Genomic DNA, 18,515 nt, shown 5'->3' with positions numbered 1-18,515 from the left:
ACACTGTCCTGAATTAAACTGACAGCCCAAAGATGAATATGATGGCAGGCCTTGCCCTTGGCTATCTGTAAGACTGTCAGGGACCCAGGTGTAGAACTAACCGACTGTACTGTGATTTGGTAAGTGTTGTAATAGTGCTTTGGCAGGACTGAAGAGGAAGAAACACATTTATGGGGAGGTCAGAAAGAGTTGGAAAGCTTCGCAGAGGATGAAACATTTGGGTTAAGCCTTCATGGAGAAGGAAGTTCAACTTAGAAGAAGAGTATGTGAGATGGAAATTTTAGGCAAAGAAAACCACAGGGGGCGTAGGCATTCAGGTAATGTTCAGGATTCTAGAATGACCAGAAGCTCTTGTGCTGAGTTGATCTTTCTGGGATCCCTTTGGAGGATATGATTCCTGGAGTGGGGTCCTGCTGGATTCCTTTCTTGAGCCTCTACACATTGATTACGATCTATAAGTTCTGTATTAGACCTGCATCTTCTTAACAATTTATGGAGACACTTTCTTTAAAATATAAAGGACTTCTCACTTTTAATACTCAGATATACTGTGGCCAATTGTGGGGTTATAAACAAGACTCTCCTATTGTTTACAGTACATATGGGAATGACAAAAGTAGAAGATGGATTGTTGGGGGCAATAAAGTGAATGCTAAGGATGGAGCTATGGAACTATCACTTGAGCTAGGGCTGGAATGGGTGAATGGTATGGATTAGGCAAGTAGAGAAGAAGGGAACTAGTAGAGAAGTAGAAAAGAGCACGGCGTATTTGGGAATAGTGCGCAGACTTAGTAGGCATGGATATTCTTTGACTGTTACTCATCTCCTTAAGAATGGTTGAGAAAAAAAGAGTTCTCCTTGGGATATGTTTATACCTGAATGATGTATTGGTAAATAAATACATATAGGAGCCAGCTGGTTGCCTGATCTCAGAATTCATGAAAGGTCTTAACCAGTTACAAACCTGAGTATTGTCAGTGTCCAGGCTGATTTTAAAGCTGGATTTGAGGATACTTCAAAAAACTCATGGAAAAAAAATGGAATTAAAAGGTAAGTATTTTGGTGCAATATATTTTGAAATTCAAGCATAGTTTTTTTAATAGTATGCGTTTTCTGCCAACTTCTTGAAGATCCCTCATATGCGTGGATTTCAAAATATTTTGCCCCAAAATCAACTTAATTTTTGACTCTTTTTTTTTCACAAGTTTTTCCAAATGCCCTCATTCTTGAGAGTAGGTTGACTATCCTAGAGAAAGTGAATAGTGAGAGAGAGGTATATGGCCAAGTATAGACTCCTGCAGTTTGTAAGAGTCGGCAAAGAGGATCCAGTGAAGGAGGCTGCAAAGGCACAGTCAGAAGTATGAAGAGAGCCAGGAGAGAGGAAAAGTATCTCAGAAGCCAAGGACAGAGAGTTTGCTAATGAAACTAAGAAGTCATCAGTCTTAAGAGCGGCAGCACCGTCAGTAAGATTCTGCCTCTGATTTGATTTGGTGTCTCAAGGTGAGCTCGGTGAGAGCTGTGGATCAGAACTGACCATGGTGGGTTGAGGAACCCCAGTGGGTATTATTCCTTCTGGAAAGTGTGCTCTAGAAGGAAGGAGGGTTGTTGGACTATAGCTAGGAGACACTTGTTAACACATGGTCTTTGTGATGAGCCTAGATCAGTAGACAGGATTTCAGTAGGCAAAGCACAGCCAGTGGCATTAAAGAGAAAGAGATGGTATGAACAACAGCTCAAATGCAATGCAGTGCAGGGCAGGTTTGAAGAAAAGTGAGTAAACTGGGAATGACGTGAAATGGTATGAGAGGGAACTGGAAAAGAGTTTGGTGAAATACTATCAAGGGTCTTAACAAGGCTGATGACTTACATATTTTATTGAATTTTTACTTATTGTTTGTTTGTGAGGCAGAGAGAGAGAGAGAGCCTCCCATCAATAGGTTCACTCCCTAAAGGCCTGTAATGGCTGAGCCAGGCCAAAGCCGAGAACCAGACACTCAATCCAGGTCTCCCTCAGGTGGCAAGGACCAACCACTTGAGTCATCTGCTGCTTCCCAGAGTGTGCACTTGGAGCCAGGACTCAAACCCAGAATGGAATGCAGCTGTCTTAATTGGCATCTTAACCACCAGGCCAGACACCTACCACTGGATATATAATTTGAGATACCATCATCCAAGTCACACCTGGGACAAGAAGTGGAACAAGAACCAACGTCTTTTAGCTATCAAGCCCTTTCTGCGGCAGCAACCTGCCTGTTTATCTGTAGTCATAGAGCTGGTCCTGTATTATGAATAATAATGAACGTCTGTGAAGCGCTTCACAGATGACAGTGCTTTCCCCTTCCCTGTCTCAGCTGATCCTCCCAGGAACCCTGTGGCAGCTGAGCCAAGATACCTCATCTCCATTTGTGCATGAGAACTGGCAGACTGATGGGTTACATTTCACCTAGCCCTCTAGTCAAGGAAGTGACCTCCAAGGCAGTGCAGGCTAGATTTCCTGGCAAACACCTGTCACTCGGAGTTTTATGTGCAGGGACATTGTTAGGGAGTGCTCTTGGAATCAACACCTAAGAGAAAAGCAAGAAAGGCAGCAGAACTGGACAGAAAGGAAAGCAGAGCTGTGATGCAATAGCAGTGGAAATCTGGGCTTACCGTGAGAAACTCCAGAATGACCCTTCAGAGTAGTCCTGAGTTGCAGCAAAGAGGCCAGGCTTTTACTTACTAGAGCAGCTTCTACCAGCCATTGAGTACAGAACAGACCTACCAAGAAGAGGTAACCTGCACTTGTCAGCCCTCTGTAGCCAAGACAGTCTGATGAAGGGCTTGCCATTAGCATTGCTTTCAGCAGTTAGGGAATGAGTAAGTGACTGGTGAAGAGATCTGGGTGTAGTCCAGTGTCCAGTACCTAGCTGAGTAGCCTTGTAAGAGAATCTTAGAGATAAATACATCAATCTCAACCCCTTGTTTTATACATACAGAAATTTGCACCCAGACAGAATGAGTAATATGTCTAGGATCAAGAAGATACAAATGAGTGGGTGTTGGTCCTAGTAATTAAGACACTGATTAGAATGCCCGCATCCCACATCAGACTTCCTGGGCTTGACTCCTAGTTCCAGTGCCCAATTCCAGCTTCCTGCTAATGGGAACTCTGGGGGACTCTAATGATCACTTAAGTTGTTGGGTTCTTGCCACCCACCAGAGAGACCTGGATTGAGTTCCTGACTCCTGGCTTCCACCAAGCCCAGTCCTGGCCACTGCAGGCATTTGGGGAGTGGAACAGCTAATGGGAATACTCATTCTCTTTGTGTCTCTCTGTCTCTCTCTGTTTCTCTGCCTCTCAAGTAAAAAAAAAAAATTTAAAGATGGAAACAGAGCAGTCACAAATCAGGTTTGCAAATTCCCATTGCAGTCCCTTTCCCACTACCACCTTCAGTGTCAGGAGAGCAAGATAGAATGGAGCAGGGCAGTACTAGACCGCAGTTGACATTCTGCCCACCCCAGACCTCGGAGCACAGCTCGCTTGTTCTTGCTTTTTCCGTTTGATGTAGACGTAAGTACAATCATGACCTAACACCCCTCTTGCTTTAAGTATTAAACTGTGGTGAAAATACATCGAAGTGTGTGGATCCATTCTGAATCACTCCCTCACCAGGAAGAAAGTAGGAACTCATTGTTCCTGTGAGGACAGGTACCAGGGAGCAGCAGAGGAGGTCTACCCAGCAAGCCTGAGCCACCCCCCTCCTCTGCCTTTTGGAATAGCTAGATAACCAAGGCATGGTGTTCTGTGAGCGCCTGTAATGGGAAGGCATTGGGCCCCAAATTGTGAGAAATAAGACATACGGAACGTGCTCCCTGACCTCCACAAGTGTAGTCTCATTATTGAGACATGACACATACCCAGGAAGTTAAATACCAATATGCTGCGCTCTCTTATATTAACTCCAAGAGCCAGAGGGATGATAACACAAATGGGAAAGAGGGGGAAAGCTAAGGTTTATTGAGTGCTCACTATATGCCAGAGACTTAGAACTCTCGAGGTTGGTATTTTTATGAATTTCATTTTCAGTTGAAAGAATTAAAGTACAGTGAGATGAAGGAACTTGCCCACGTTCACACGGTTGATAAGTAGCAGAGGCGAGTACGCTGGCCCTAATTCTGCAAACATTAACTGTTTCCCGTATTGCTTTCCCCTAGACACTACTGGGTATCAATAACCTGCAGGATACCTTTTCTTGGAGCTCTAGAAAAGACAATTTCCAGTTTACACCCACAAAAAGCTCATGTTTAGATGCAGAATTTCCAGAATGTCTGCTTTTAGCTGCTTCTTGATTTACCAATGATTTGTACACTAAAGAGAGTTTATGAGGGCACTTCAAAAAGTTCATGGAAGAGTAGCACTGAAAGATAAGTTAATTTTTCTATTAAAGAACGTTTGAAATCCTTGCATAATTTCTCCATAATATGCATTGTCCAAAAACTTTTTGAAGACCTTTCATATGTGACCTCACGCAATTGTTTAACCTCTTTGTGTCTCAGTTTCTTCATCAGTAGACTGGAAAAATACTAATACATATGCCAAGGATCAGATGAGATGCATACATGTAAAGCATGTGAAAGCCAGGCACCATAGGAACACTGAATCATTTCCCTGAGAGTTCTTTTGTAGAAGCCGGCATCCGGTTGGCGCACTGGCAGGCACTTTGTGAAATCTGGTGTCTAGATGCAGCGCTGTCAGCTGGGATCACACTGCTGCTGTGTTGGGAGATATTGTCACCCTCCTCTGCTGCCTGCCTTTATGCTGGGCAGAATGTCACCGTGGCTGAAGCTTCTGCCAATCTGAGGAGCAAGAGAGCCTGTGAATGCAAACTCCATTTTCTTCCAATCATCTTTTACCTATTGCTTATTTAAAGGAAAACACTTTTCAGTTAAACCACTGCTCCATTAAAATCTGAGCATGAAGTGGCTATAGAGTGAGATGTGCACTGATAATTGTCTACCTTCATAATTATTTAAGATACTGTTGACTGGAAGTGAATCCTATACCACAGGAAGAGCAGAATCTTTCTGTTTTAGAATTAAAAAAATTTATTTTAGGGGCTAGGACTGTGGTTTAGCGGGTAAAAGCACTGCCTACAGTGCCAGCATTCCATATGGGCTCCAGTTTGAGTCCCAGCTGCCCCTCTTCCGATCCAGCTCTCTGCTATGGCCTGGGATAGCAGTAGAAGATGGCCCAAGTCCTTGAACCCCTGCACCCACGTGGGAGACCTGGAAGAAGCTCCTGGTTCCTGGCTTCAGATCGGCCCAGCTCCAGCCATTGTGGCCATTTGGGGAGTGAACCAGCAGATGGAAGACCTCTCTCTGCCTCTGCCTCTCTGTAACTGTGCCTTTCAAAAAAATAAATAAATCTTTTAAAAAAAGTTTATTTTGGAGAAAAGAAATTTCTATGAATTACTTGGTTGTTCCAAATGCAGATTCTGTATACTTAGTCCTCTTTCTTAATGGGCCCATCATTAATCTTCCTGGATAAGTTTATTCCATGTGTGGTTTGGAGGCAGGTGCTTGTCCACAAACTATTAGTGGGCTGCAAAAAATTCAGAACAAAATTTAGGAATTAAGAATTTAGAAAAGTCCAGTAGCAATCTGATGTTGCCACTGGACCATCTAAGTCTCTGACCAGAAGGAGGTCTTCGCATGTAGGTCAGTTTGAGAAACTCAAATGGCAGGTCAACTTGGGAGGGACATACATAATTAATCCAATGAAGTAGGCTCACATATCAGTACACAGAGTTCGGAAAGGAAACACTGGTCCTTTGCTATGGATAGTTTGGGAGAAAAACATTAGATCATTCTCTATATTTGCTTAAAATATATTTTCTTAGCTGTTTTCCAATTAACTGATCCTACTGACTGCTCTCTCAGCACTGGTGAACATCGAATTACAAAGATATAATTGTTCTTCACTTGGAAAGAATATAGACTCCACCCACATTATTTCCCTTCATCTCCAAATATTATAAGCATCCACCAATGACAGATAAATTTATGACATTCACAGAGATGCCATGCAAAATGTGTAAAAGGAGGGGCAGATTGTAACCCATTTCTCGTTGGAGCCACTTCATTCCCCATGAACCTTCTGTCTGGTACTCATTAGGCCTGTACTGATACTTTTCAGCCATGAACATATGGCCTTGTTTGTATTTTCCAGTGTTAGTATGGTGGGAACAAATTGTACTTTTAGCTGATTCCTGCCTTTTTTCATCCTTGCTAAAAAGTCTCTTTTTTTAATAGGAAAATATATTTGTTGATCGATCAAGGATGGTCCCGAAGACTCCGATAAAAAATGAACCAATTGATTTATCGAAGCAAAAAATCTTCACTCCAGAAAGAAATCCTATTACTCCGGTTAAGCTTGTGGAGAGGCAGCAGGCAGAACCATGGACACCCACAGCTAACCTGAAGATGCTCATTAGTGCTGCCAGCCCGGACATAAGGGACCGGGAGAAGAAAAAGGAGCTGTTCAGACCTATTGAAAATAAGGATGATGCATTTACAGACTCTCTACAGGTAAACAGACTGCACCCTGAGGGCTGGTACAGAACTGAAAAATTGTACTTGGATATTAAAGTCATGGACTTCACAATGTTTTAGTTCCTGTTGAGCCAAAAGTACTGTTAAACTTAATATCTTTTTATTTAAGCTGAATACCTTATTTTTAATTATAAATTCTTCATTTCTGTATGGTACTCCTGTGACATAACACGTTTTAAAATATTTTTTTGAGTATGATTTTGAAACTTTTTAATGGAATCTAGGATTTTGGATTTTGTTTTTTAAATACTACCATGAATTTTGATTTTCTTTCGATTTTAAGGATAATATTAATCTAAATATTTTTGGCTTAGGAAATTCCATTATTGTCATATATGTTCAGTTCAGTGGTTTGGAGCTTTAGTAAAGTTAAACCATCTTTAAATTATCTGTCCTGTGGGAACCAGAACTGTGCACTAAGCACCAGGTCTGTATACTAGACAGTCATCAGCAATGTTCACTAGTACTTGGAAATGAATGCCTCAAATGTGAGTGGCCATAAAATAGACTTTTAATCTTTTTATAACTGGCTCGTTACCCTTTGATAGACTATTTGAAATGATATTATAAAATATACTTATCATGCATGCAATACCTTTAACACACATAAATCTACCTCTTAGCCAAAAAACCAGAAGAGAACTATTAATTTACATCAGAATAGCCACTGTCTTGAATTTATGTTTATCATTTCCATGCCATTTTTAATTCACTCTATCATTTGTCTGTAGTTTTTGTGGGTTTTTTTTGGGGGGGGGGTGAGGTAGGCTTTCTAAAATTGAAACTATATGTAGTATGCAGTTTTCAGGGACTTTTTTTCAGTCAGCATACACCCATTTGTGTTTTTACGTGTAGCTGTAATTCTCTCATTTTTTTGCTGTGTGGTATTCCATTGCATGTATACAACACTTCTATCCATTCTCCTGTTTATATTCTCTTTAGTTGCTTGCAATTTAGGATAATACAAACTGTGAAGATATGATATGCTTGTTCATCATTCCTGGTGTATATAGACAAGAATTTGCCTAGGCCAGTGGTTTGCAAAGTGTGATCTGGGGATTTCAGTGTTCCAAGGAATATTTCTGGGGATCAAGAGTTGAAAACTATTTTCATAATAATAGACATTTGCTGTTTGAACTCTCATTTTCTTCTGAGCACACAGTGGAGTCTGTTACTACATGATGTTGATATTGCAACAGATTGAATACAAAAGCGAACATGAGAATACAGCTCTCTTATGAAGCCAGACACTAAAGAAATTTGAAAAAATTTTACATAAACACTTAGCCTTTTCTCACTAAATGGTTTAACTGTTTCTGTTTAAATTTCTATTATAGTGAATATCAGTACATAAAACCCATAAACATGAAAATCTCTCTGGGTTCCTAAGTAAATTTTTAAGAAATAAGGGGATCCCGTGGACAAAATTTGAGAACTGTTTTGAGGTATACACTTAGTAGTGAAATCACTAAGTCATTGGTTAGACATATGTTCACAGGATAATTCCAAATGGCTTTTCAAAGTACTGTTTGCTTCTACCAGCAAAGTGTAAATGTTGTTGATCCCAGTGTTTGATAGTGTTAACATCACTAATTTCTGCCAATCTAGTGGGTGTGCAGTTTATCTCTTATTGTGATACATTCATTTTCTTTTCCTTGATTACTCATGAGTTAAGCTGTTTTCCATATGATTACTGGCCACCAGATTTTTTTCCTCTCCTGTGCAGTGCCTGTTGTTTGAAAAGCAGAGATATAGAGAGAGAAGGAGAGAGAGGGATCTTCCATCTGCAGATTCACTCCCCAAATGGCTGCAATGACTGGGGCGAGGCCAGGCCAGGAGCTTCTTCTGGGTTTCCCACATGGGTGCAGTAGGTGTAGGGCTCAAGTACTTGAGCTGTCTTCTACTGTTTTCCCAGATGCATTAGTGGGGAGCTAGGTCAGAAGTAAAGCAGCTGGGACTCAAACTGGTGCTAAATACAAATATTCTTAAGTTTAGCATAGTTCCATGTATAAATGCTATACCATAAGAGTATTTCCATGTATAAAGAAATCCTTTGAGGTGGGTATTGTGATGTAGCAGGTTAAGCACCACTTGGAATGCTCACATCCCATATTGGAGTGCTAAAGGATCCTGGCTGCTCCACTTTCCATCACACTTCCTGCTAATGCATCGTGTGAGGTGGCAGATGATTGCTCAAGTGCTTGGGCCCTTTCCTCCCATATTAGAGACCTGGTTGGAATTCTGGGCTCCTGGCTTCAGTCTGACCCATCCCTGCTCATTCCAGGCATTTGAGGTGTGAACATGTGGATGAAAGATTGATCTCCCTCCCTCTCTCCTTCCCCCTCTCCTCTGCCTTTGAAATAGATGAAAAACAAATAAACATTAAAAGAAGAAATCTCTCCTTCTCCCAAGGTTAAGAAATAATCTCTTGTATTTTCCTCATTGAAAATTTATATGTTTGAATCCTTGATTTCTTCAGAATTGCTTTTTTGTGTATGATGTGTGTCTGAAAGACAGCTTTGATTTTCTCTGTGTAAGCAGTTGTCATCTTCCCCTTCTGTGGCACTGCTACCTCTGTCATATGTCTAAGTTCCATTTATGTGCATGTCTGTTTCTGGACTTTTTTGTTCCATTGACCAATGTGTCCATCCCTGCACCAGTATCAACCTTGATAATGAAGTAAAGCAGGACCCTCGACTTAGTTTCTTTAACACATATGGGCTGCTTTTAGTTCTTTGCTCTTCCATATATACTTTAGATTGAATTTTAGTTGGAATTACATTGAATCTGTGCATTAATATGAGAATCTCTTTGTGGTGCTTTGTGTTCCTATCCATGAAGATAGAATATTTCCTAAAAACCCTGTCATTTTTGTTGCTTTTATTAATGCCTTTTGAATTCATTTTCTATTACTTTTATATATGAATGCAGCTGATTTTTACCCATTTTGTGTTAAACTTTACTAAATACTCTTATTGTTTTTAATAATTTGATTGAGGTTCTTAAGTGTTTTTTATGTGAACAGTCTCATCTTACTCAGAATGAAAGTTTTGCTTATTCTTCTCAGTCCCTGGGCCTCCATTTTTTTTTTTTTTTTTTCTTGTCCTCGGGCTCTTACCAGATTCTCCAGTGGAAGAGAGGTAGTCAGAGTAGATGTCCTTACATTTTCCTGATTTCAGGGAAATGCTTCAAAGGTTTTCCTGTTAGATGTTTGCTGTTGGGTTTTCATGAATATGCTCCAGTGAAGGAATTCTGTTCTATTCCTGGTTTTCTAATGACATTTTTTAAAATCATACAATGAGTATTAAATTTATCAAATGTTCTTTTTGGGTCTTTTGAGATAATCATATCACTTTTCTCCTTGAATATGTTCATTGAAAAGTCTTACTTTCTTGGGGTTGATTGGAGCACCTTTTTCACACAGGTCAGTTTTTGAGGCAAGAATGCTAGTTTCATCTACTTAACAATAACAAATAATAAAGAAGAATATGATTTAACTACCCTTGTTCAGTTTCATCAACCTTAAATTAATTGTAAAATAGAAAGCAGGTTGTTGATACAGAGTAGGCCAGTGCTTCTCAAACTTTGAAGATTCCATTGCAGCTGGTCTGGGATGAGGCCTGAGAGTCTGCTTCCCTAGCAAGCTCCTTGTAAACTTATTCCACAAGTCCAAAGAGCACACTAGTAGTTAGGGTGTAGGAACCCAAAAATAACTGCATTTTACATTTTTCTATAACTTTTAGCCGGCCTTAAATTGCAAAGGAGAAAAAAAATCCAGTCCAGAGAAGGTGACAGGTTAAACATGAAGCAAATAGATTAGGAAATGTGTCCCAACCAGAATCTCAGATGGTATGCATTGTAATGTCCCCCAGCTTGCCAGTACCGACCGTTGCAATCTCTCCGTTAGGATGTTAACTGTGATATCTCCTCCCTCCCTTCTGTCTGCCCTTTGTAGCTTGATGTTGTTGGGGGCAGTGCTGTGGACGAATTTGAAAAGCAAAGGCCAAGCAGAAAACAGAAAAGCTTAGGACTCCTGTGCCAGAAGTTTCTAGCTCGCTATCCAAGTTATCCCTTGTCAACCGAGAAAACCACCATCTCCCTAGATGAAGTTGCTGTCAGTCTTGGTATGTATCACCAGATTAAGACCTCCATGGGAAACTGGTTTCCGTGGGCAGGTGGAAGTCTTCAGGTGGTCTCTTGTTAATTAAGAATGGCTCTTCATAAGGACAAAGACGGGGGAGCAGGCAGAGCCTCCTTCATCATTATAAAATTTCTCTTCATTATGTGTAGGATTCTAGGGAGCCTGCTAGACCTGAGGACCGGACAAAAATTCAGGTTTTTTAGCCTTAATAATTTTTGAAGAGGCAATAGTTTTTAATGTGGCATATGTCATAAAAATTAACATCACATTTTAAATTCATCTTTAGATTCGAGCAATATTTAGAAATACCCTGATTTTTGTTTCTCATAATGCTTTTAAGAGTTCAGAATTGAAATTATTTCTTGTGTAACACAAAATTTGAGAGCCAGGCCATTATAATTGAAGCCCATAGCATGATGGTCTCAGCAAAGCTGTCAAACTTAAAAAAGCATGTCTGGACATAGATAGCTAAGCCTTATAACAAAGACAAGTACATGCACATGGCATGATTATATGTATGCATGATGCAGCTGCTTCAAAATAGAGACCCCTAGTGGACATGGACTACAGCTTAAGGATGAATTTATATTGGAAATCATCAAAAAAGCAGAAATCACAATGATTTTAAAGTGTCAGGTATTCTCTTTTAAAATAAGAAGGTTTTATATACAGGAAATAAAAAAAATTCTGAAGAAATCAGCAAGATAAGTAAATGGTGGATTATATTTTTATTTTCTTAGTTCTAGTCTTAAGAGAATTGTGCTGCAGTAGATCATTATTAATCTGAGTAATTCAACCTGACAGCAAAGATTTTGGTTGTTGGAAACTGAGATGATGGGGAGACAGTGGGTTGTGGGAAGATCACGGACTGGGCTTTGGGTCAGGTCAGGCCAGGTTTGAAGCCCAGCTCTCTAGCTTATAGGCGGTAAGAACTTTAAAAAGCTAATTGACTTTTTTTTTTTTTGTCTGTAACAGAGGGACTATATAACATCTACATTGCAAAGACACAGCAGAGTTGGGGATAATGCCAGCAACACACCTTGTTCAATGCCTGGCATGGGTAGCTCTTCCACCTATTATTATGTGAAACAATTTCTGCTGAACTCGTACTGGAGTTCATCTCTGTAGCTTTCCAGTCAGACTCTAGAGCTCAGAAGAGGAACGGAGTGCAGGGGTTGGAGAGTCATTCTGGGACCCTGAAGTATAATACCATGTCCTAGGTTTGGTAGCGTTCAGAAAGACACAGAAGTGAGCCTCTGGACAGAGGCAAGGTGAAGGGCTAGTTGAGGCACAGGATCCTGGAAACTAGTCTCACAGAAGAAGATGAGGGTAAACCAACGTATCCTCAATCCTTTGTCCTTTCCATTGGGGTTCCTGCAGCCCATGTTTTCCATAGGCCCGACTTCTATCAAGGGGTCTTCCACTGATGTTATTGAAGAAGACAGATTAGATGTTGGAGGGCTATGTTACAGGTCCCACAAAGGGAAAAAATATGGGGGAACATCAACCTTCATGGGGGCTGCATATTATCTTTTAGATTCCTATGTAATGGCTGCCTGTTGCAGAACTCCAGAGATTTTTAAACACCTGCTTCCTAATGCCTTATGATCACCTGCCAAATGTTTATGAAAATGGGGTCCATTGCTGGAAGCTGTTTCTCTTGGAGTTGAGTCCAAACTCCCTACTACATCCCAGAGTACAAGCCCCAGGACCAGGATTTAATCAGGTATATGCAGAGCATGTTGCACTGTTTCCCAGATTCTGGTGCCATGTAGATTTGGCATTGGTATTATGGGTAAGAATTTAAAGTACTGGAAAATAGCACAGCCTAGGAAGCTATTTTAGTGAGTGGAAAATAGCACAACTTCGGCAGCTATTTTAATGGACTGAGGGTTGCTTTTGATAAGGTCCGTTGGGAACCAAGGAAAGCACAACAGTTGGTAATAGGATGACCTCAATACAAAAAGATAAGGAGTCTGAATGCCAGGGAAAACCTGACAGCAAGCCCCCAGAGTATCCTGTGGGTCTGGAGACTTGTGAAATAGAACTTTTAATGCACCTGCCAGTGGTGTACATGGACTTAGTCCAAGCTGTGTAGTTGAATAATTAAGCAAGCAAGCCATTGCCGCGTTAGTTTTCACCAAAAGCACCTACTAAGCATACAGTGGGCATATTAAGCATCATCTTACTCTCCCACTGTTCAGAAACTTCTATGTTCCCTTCTTGGGCTGTCTGGCCACTAGATGGAGACTTAACAGCTTGTTATCAAATATAAAATAACAAAACAGCCTGGCATATGACTGGCTTTGGGGTGTCTTGGTTGCATTCACATGACATTCCTAATGGGAAAGTGTATAGATGTTGCATTGCAAACAAGATGTGAGAAGATAGGAAAACAAACTGGAATAAAGAACCAGGAGTTCTGGACAAGGGACTGCTGGCTGCTTCTGCCAGCACCTTCCAGCAGGCATCTGGCACCAAAGCCTGAGCTTCTAAGGGTGACTGAGCCTCCCAGAGTCAGGAGCGGAAACGTCCTGATGGACTGTGAAATGCTGCTTCATGCATGTGATAGAACTTCCTCTCAGCTCCACAGTTTTCGTTGTGATTCGGTGCATTTCTCATTTTCAATCATTGAAGGACCAAAAGCTACAGTCACTGAGTATTTCCTGATTTTACAACAACTCCTGTCAAGTGAAAAGAAACAGGGCATCTTTTTACCTGGGCTGGCTTTCTTTCTGCAGGATGCCTGAGGCTTTTGTTAGGATCCTTAGCTGCGAGCAAAGGGGCCTGTGGCACATCAGAATGAGTCACAGACGTGCGATTTTGAAAGTCTGTTTCTACTGTGACCTCTTATGCTAACTGGGATTTTAGGTGTCTCCAACGCTATGCAAAAGTATTTAGCTACAATTAACATCTAGGGGGAACCCTTTACATTTATGGTCATGTTTTTTGTTTGTTTTTGTTTGTGGGTTTTGTTTGTTTGTTTGTTTTTTGTTTTTTTTTTTTTTTTGACAGGCAGAGTAGACAGTGAGAGACAGAGACAGAGAGAAAGGTCTTCCTTTGCCGCTGGTTCACCCTCCAGTGGCCGCCACGGCTGGCGCACTGCGGCTGGTGCACCACGCTGATCCAATGGCAGGAGCCAGGTACTTATCCTGGTCTCCCATGGGGTGCAGGGCCCAAGGACTTGGGCCATCCTCCACTGCCTTCCCGAGCCACAGCAGAGAGCTGGCCTGGAAGAGGGGCAACCGGGACAGAATCCGGCACCCCGACCGGGACTAGAACCCGGTGTGCCGGTGCCACAAGGCGGAGGATTAGCCTAGTGAGCCGCGGCGCCGGCCTATGGTCATGTTTAATTCTGATCATTGTGTAAGATAAATACTAAGACATGGAAGGTTAAGTAACTTCCTGGGATCACCCAACTAATAAGGAATAAACCAGGGATTCGTATCCAGGCAATTTAACCCAGAACCCTCTCCTATACTTAATTACCTTAAATATTCCTGGTAAATTTGATGAAAATCTCATAATCATAGCAGTTTTGGAAGTGTTGAGAGAGCAGGTAGGAAGCTGATGAACATGGACAGCCTGTACTGGAATCTCTGTGCTTCACTTCTGGCCTCGTTGGCAGTTGTTGATAGCCACAGTGAACAGAAGGAGGCTGGTAGATAGCTCCAGCCCTGGCTATTGATTGCTCCAACAATTTGAGAAGGGTACCCTGGGTTTCCAGTTCTCCTCAAATTGGATTCCTGAGTTTCCGGTTCAAAATAGGAAATAATAATACTTAGCATCCACCATCATTACTCAGCCATTAAGAGTTATCAAGGTAACTTTTACATTGTTCAAACTCCAGGAAAGAACAGTATTATCCAATAATGAAATGCCAGTTATTGGGTATAGTTTGTTCTATAGTATGTATAATTAGAAATACAAGTCAAAATCAACAATCATTCATCAAGTGTTTATTAGACTATCAGTGTTAACAAGCTGAAATGTTTGTATGGTTTGCCAAATAAGCTAAAATATAGTGCTATACTCTATATGTCATATAGACAGACCTATCACCATCTCTAGATAGATGTTTTATCCTTGATCTGTTTTGAGGGTTGGGTCTCAAGAAGAAAAAAGAAAAATCTCCATTGCTTCTGTTCCTACAATTTGAATGTATTGATCCAGTATGCTTGCTGGGTATGACATTGGGCATCATGCAAAGTAGTTCACAGACATGACCCTGGCCCTCAGAGAATTTATCTTCAGAAACGTTTGTATGATGTCTGTTGACTTCTGTTTGTCCTAACAGGTGTTGAAAGGAGACGCATCTATGACATTGTAAATGTGCTAGAGTCACTGCATCTGGTCAGCAGAGTGGCCAAGAATCAGTATGGCTGGCATGGACGGCACAGCCTGTCCAAAACTCTGAGGAACCTCCAGAGACTAGGAGAGGAGCAGAAATACGAAGAGCAGATGGCATTCCTCCAACAGAAGGAGCTGGCCCTGATGGAGTATAAATTTGGAGAACGTAAAAAAGATGGCTATCCGGACTCCCAAGATCAGCAGTTGTTGGATTTCTCTGAACCCGACTATCCCTCTTGTGAGTCTGTGGGAGTGTTGCGAGCAATGGCAGAGAGTGATGGTCTCTTCTGAAGAGATTGCCTGCTGAATTGGGAAGTGGCAGATTGACAGCCCTAGAGGAAGATGTCCTCTTATGCTCTCTGCTCAAGAAAGGGAGACAGATGGCCCCCCAACTGGGCTGCCCACTCGACCTCGCTTAAAACCTGTCTGGTGGCAGCTCACTTGGTGTTTGGCAGATTTGGGCTGTTCATCGCCAACAGTGCTCCCATTTTAGATTTGACGGCCCTGTGCTATTTTCTTTTTATGAGACTTTAAGTAAAATTTACCTTGAAGGAATTATCTTTTCAAATAATTGTATTTAATTATATATTGGAGGTTAGTTAGGAAGGCACCCCCTACCAGAAAATGTTAATGAGAAAGACAGATAACCCCAGCTTTCATTTGGTGCAGAAATTTGTATTATTCTCACCAACCCAGCTCACATTTCTCCTCTTTTGTAGCCATTGATCATCATTCTTACTTCCCTACCCATTGCTAATGTGACACAGTACAAGCATCAGTCACATTTCACTTAAAAATATTAGAAATGGAAAGAGATGGGCCTGATTTTTATTTGATTCGAGCCCTCATGGCTTTTCATTCCACCCCATGAGCTAGTCCTTCTCCTAATAACCAGGAAACACAGCCTTCTGTTAGGGAGGGTTTGTCTGCCATCCACAGGAACACACATCCATTCAGTCTCTTACTTAGATATAGTTTATTTATTCACCTATTTCTGAAAAGAAATGGGATATTATGGGCACAGAGAAATAAAATGTCCTTGCCTTTGAGAAGAGAGTTGGTCCTGGAAATAGTTGCTGATCCCACCCTGTCCTTGCTCCATTAATCCATTCAAAATGTTGTTTTAGGAGAACTGCATGGGTTCTAGCAAAATAAAGTTTAAGTAGAAAGCATCACAAGAAGTATACAATGTATATGTTCAGAGTTCAGGCCAACTGTGGAATAGTTTTATGAGTTGTAAGAAAATCTGTCATTTCCTTAAGAGCTGACTTCTGTGATGTGGGTCCAGTAGGCTGCTGACTATATCTCAAAGTTCATCTTTCCATGTGTTGGTAGATGTAAGTGTTCTGGCCAACTGTAAGGACAAGTTCTTATGGTAAACCTACTTTTTGATGCTTTTGTTTCATTCCCTTTGTAGCATCTGCACACAGTAGGAAAGACAAGTCTCTGAGGATCATGAGCCAGAAGTTTGTCATGCTGTTCCTTGTCTCCAAAACCAAGGTTGTTACCCTGGATGTGGCTGCCAAAATACTGATAGAAGAAAGCCAGGATACCCCAGACCACAGTAAATTTAAAAGTAAGACTTTTCACCTAAATCATCCACTTACCATCCTAGAAGGGGTGAGATTTCAAGATTTTCAAAGCTTTTTCCTGTCTCCTGCCTCTGAGATAATATATGTGTGTGTTTATACGTATAAACCACACACATATATAAGGCCTTTAATAAATGCGCTCATTTTCGTGCTATGAGAGATGTTAGAATTCCCCTTGAGGTCCTGTTAGATGCCTTCCTCCACAGTTCTGGTGAACAGTGAGCAGCAGAATGCCCTCCTGAACAACAGTCAGGGAGCATGTGAATTGGTTTACATTTCTCTTTAGTTTTGCTTGCATCTAAGGCGGAATGTCTGAGTTTTCTTTCCCCTTTTTTCCCCACCCCCTGCATACTCCTCTGAAGGGTGGAGATGAGAGTTGTCTACAGGTAAGAACCGGAGGAATGACCAGGGTACGGGTGGTGGGACGTGGCTGCTGGACAGGGAGTGAGTTCCCGAGTTTTATACCCACTGCAGTGTCTTTTTCTGCTAGAGTTTGGATCCTGAGCCATTGTCCTAAGAAGCCAGGAGCTCAGCATTCTCTGACTTTGTTCACAGCTGAAATGACATTCACCTGTGGGTGGAATGCTACATAAAACCTAGCCCAGTCTGGACTGGAAAGAAAGCTGCATTGGGGGTGAATGCTTGATGATTCTGGACAATAATTCAACTCCTTTGCTATATCTGATCCCTGATGTGCAGTGGGCTTCCTCCCTGGAAATGGACTTGTTGAGTCAAAAATACTTTGAGATCATTGTCCTTCCTATTTAACACATCTGTGCCTTCTGGGGTTTTCCTCTAGTTGTGAATTTAAGTCTCTCCCTTAAACCTCCTAATATTCAGGGAATGCACACCCCAGTCCTTCCCACTGGTGGCAGGAACTCTAGGTCTTTAGGTGAGGAGCTGCCTGTCTTTATTTAATACCATTCCACCTCCTGACCTTGAATCCTGGGCATCCTATGTGCTAGGAGTACAGCCTCAAGGGAAGCTCTGGGAAATCCCTGGCTGTCACAGGCTGGTGGAGCTAGTACCACAACCTCCTGCTGGGAGATACCTTTTGAAATGCCACCTATCAGAATTACACTTCCTCAGCTTTTAATGAAGCCCATTTCTCCCCTGTTGTTTTTGTAGCCATGGTGGTCCCTGCTTGCCACCTGGTGCTTCTTGTCAGAGGTGTGAAGTTTTAGAAAGGGAAGGACACACTGACTTTCGCTTATTGTAAGCCTTCAGATACATCAGATGTGTAAATCCTGGGTGATTTCAGGACAGAGCCATTGGTCTCCCATCCCACCCCACTGCTTTCCACTTGAGGTTTATGTGGTGGCCAAGAAACCTTACCTGTCCTGTAAGTTGAACTGTCATTGTGTTTTATATCTTCAAGCTAAGGTACGGCGCCTCTATGACATAGCCAATGTTTTGACCAGCCTGGCTCTGATAAAGAAAGTGCATGTAACAGAAGAACGAGGCCGTAAACCTGCCTTCAAATGGATTGGGCCAGTGGACTTCAGCTCCAATGGTAAGGAAGCATGGCTGGGCCAGGGACCTATTTGATTTTTAATCCCCAATTCCTTTTCCAACTCCTGTAGCTTACCCTACAGTGAGATTGATCTTCTTTTTCCATAGTCTACACCACATACAAAATTAGACTGGTGATTTCACTCAGAACAGTGACCATTTGCCCACAGATTATCTCACACGGTAGGAAAGGAAATGCTGATGGCTTATAATGTGGGAGTTCCTCTAGCGTTAAGAATATTTTGTCCCAAAGCTTTTTCCTAGAAGTTTGGAACTGAGAATTTTTTAAAACTCTGGTTGTTTCTGTATTAGCAGAAGAAAACCTTGTT

General features: G+C 41.6%; 1 protein-coding gene across 1 annotated transcript in view; it reads left to right on the top strand.

Annotated features, from left to right (window-relative positions):
• Positions 1-18,515, top strand: part of E2F7 (E2F transcription factor 7) — a 39,977-nt gene that overhangs the window by 2,904 nt on the left and 18,558 nt on the right. Inside the window, exons 3-7 of the mRNA XM_008256836.5 lie at positions 6,292-6,567; positions 10,547-10,715; positions 15,030-15,320; positions 16,500-16,658; positions 18,053-18,187. Coding sequence (XP_008255058.2) covers positions 6,292-6,567; positions 10,547-10,715; positions 15,030-15,320; positions 16,500-16,658; positions 18,053-18,187 — 1,030 coding nt within the window. The remainder of the gene's footprint in view (positions 1-6,291; positions 6,568-10,546; positions 10,716-15,029; positions 15,321-16,499; positions 16,659-18,052; positions 18,188-18,515) is intronic.

The sequence above is a fragment of the Oryctolagus cuniculus genome, chromosome 11 (genome assembly GCF_051225735.1).
Source record: "Oryctolagus cuniculus isolate XC-2025 breed Fujian yellow rabbit chromosome 11, ASM5122573v1, whole genome shotgun sequence".
Lineage (NCBI taxonomy): Eukaryota > Metazoa > Chordata > Mammalia > Lagomorpha > Leporidae > Oryctolagus > Oryctolagus cuniculus.
Note: the sequence above shows the minus strand (reverse complement) of the source record. Positions and strands in the feature narration are given on the sequence as shown.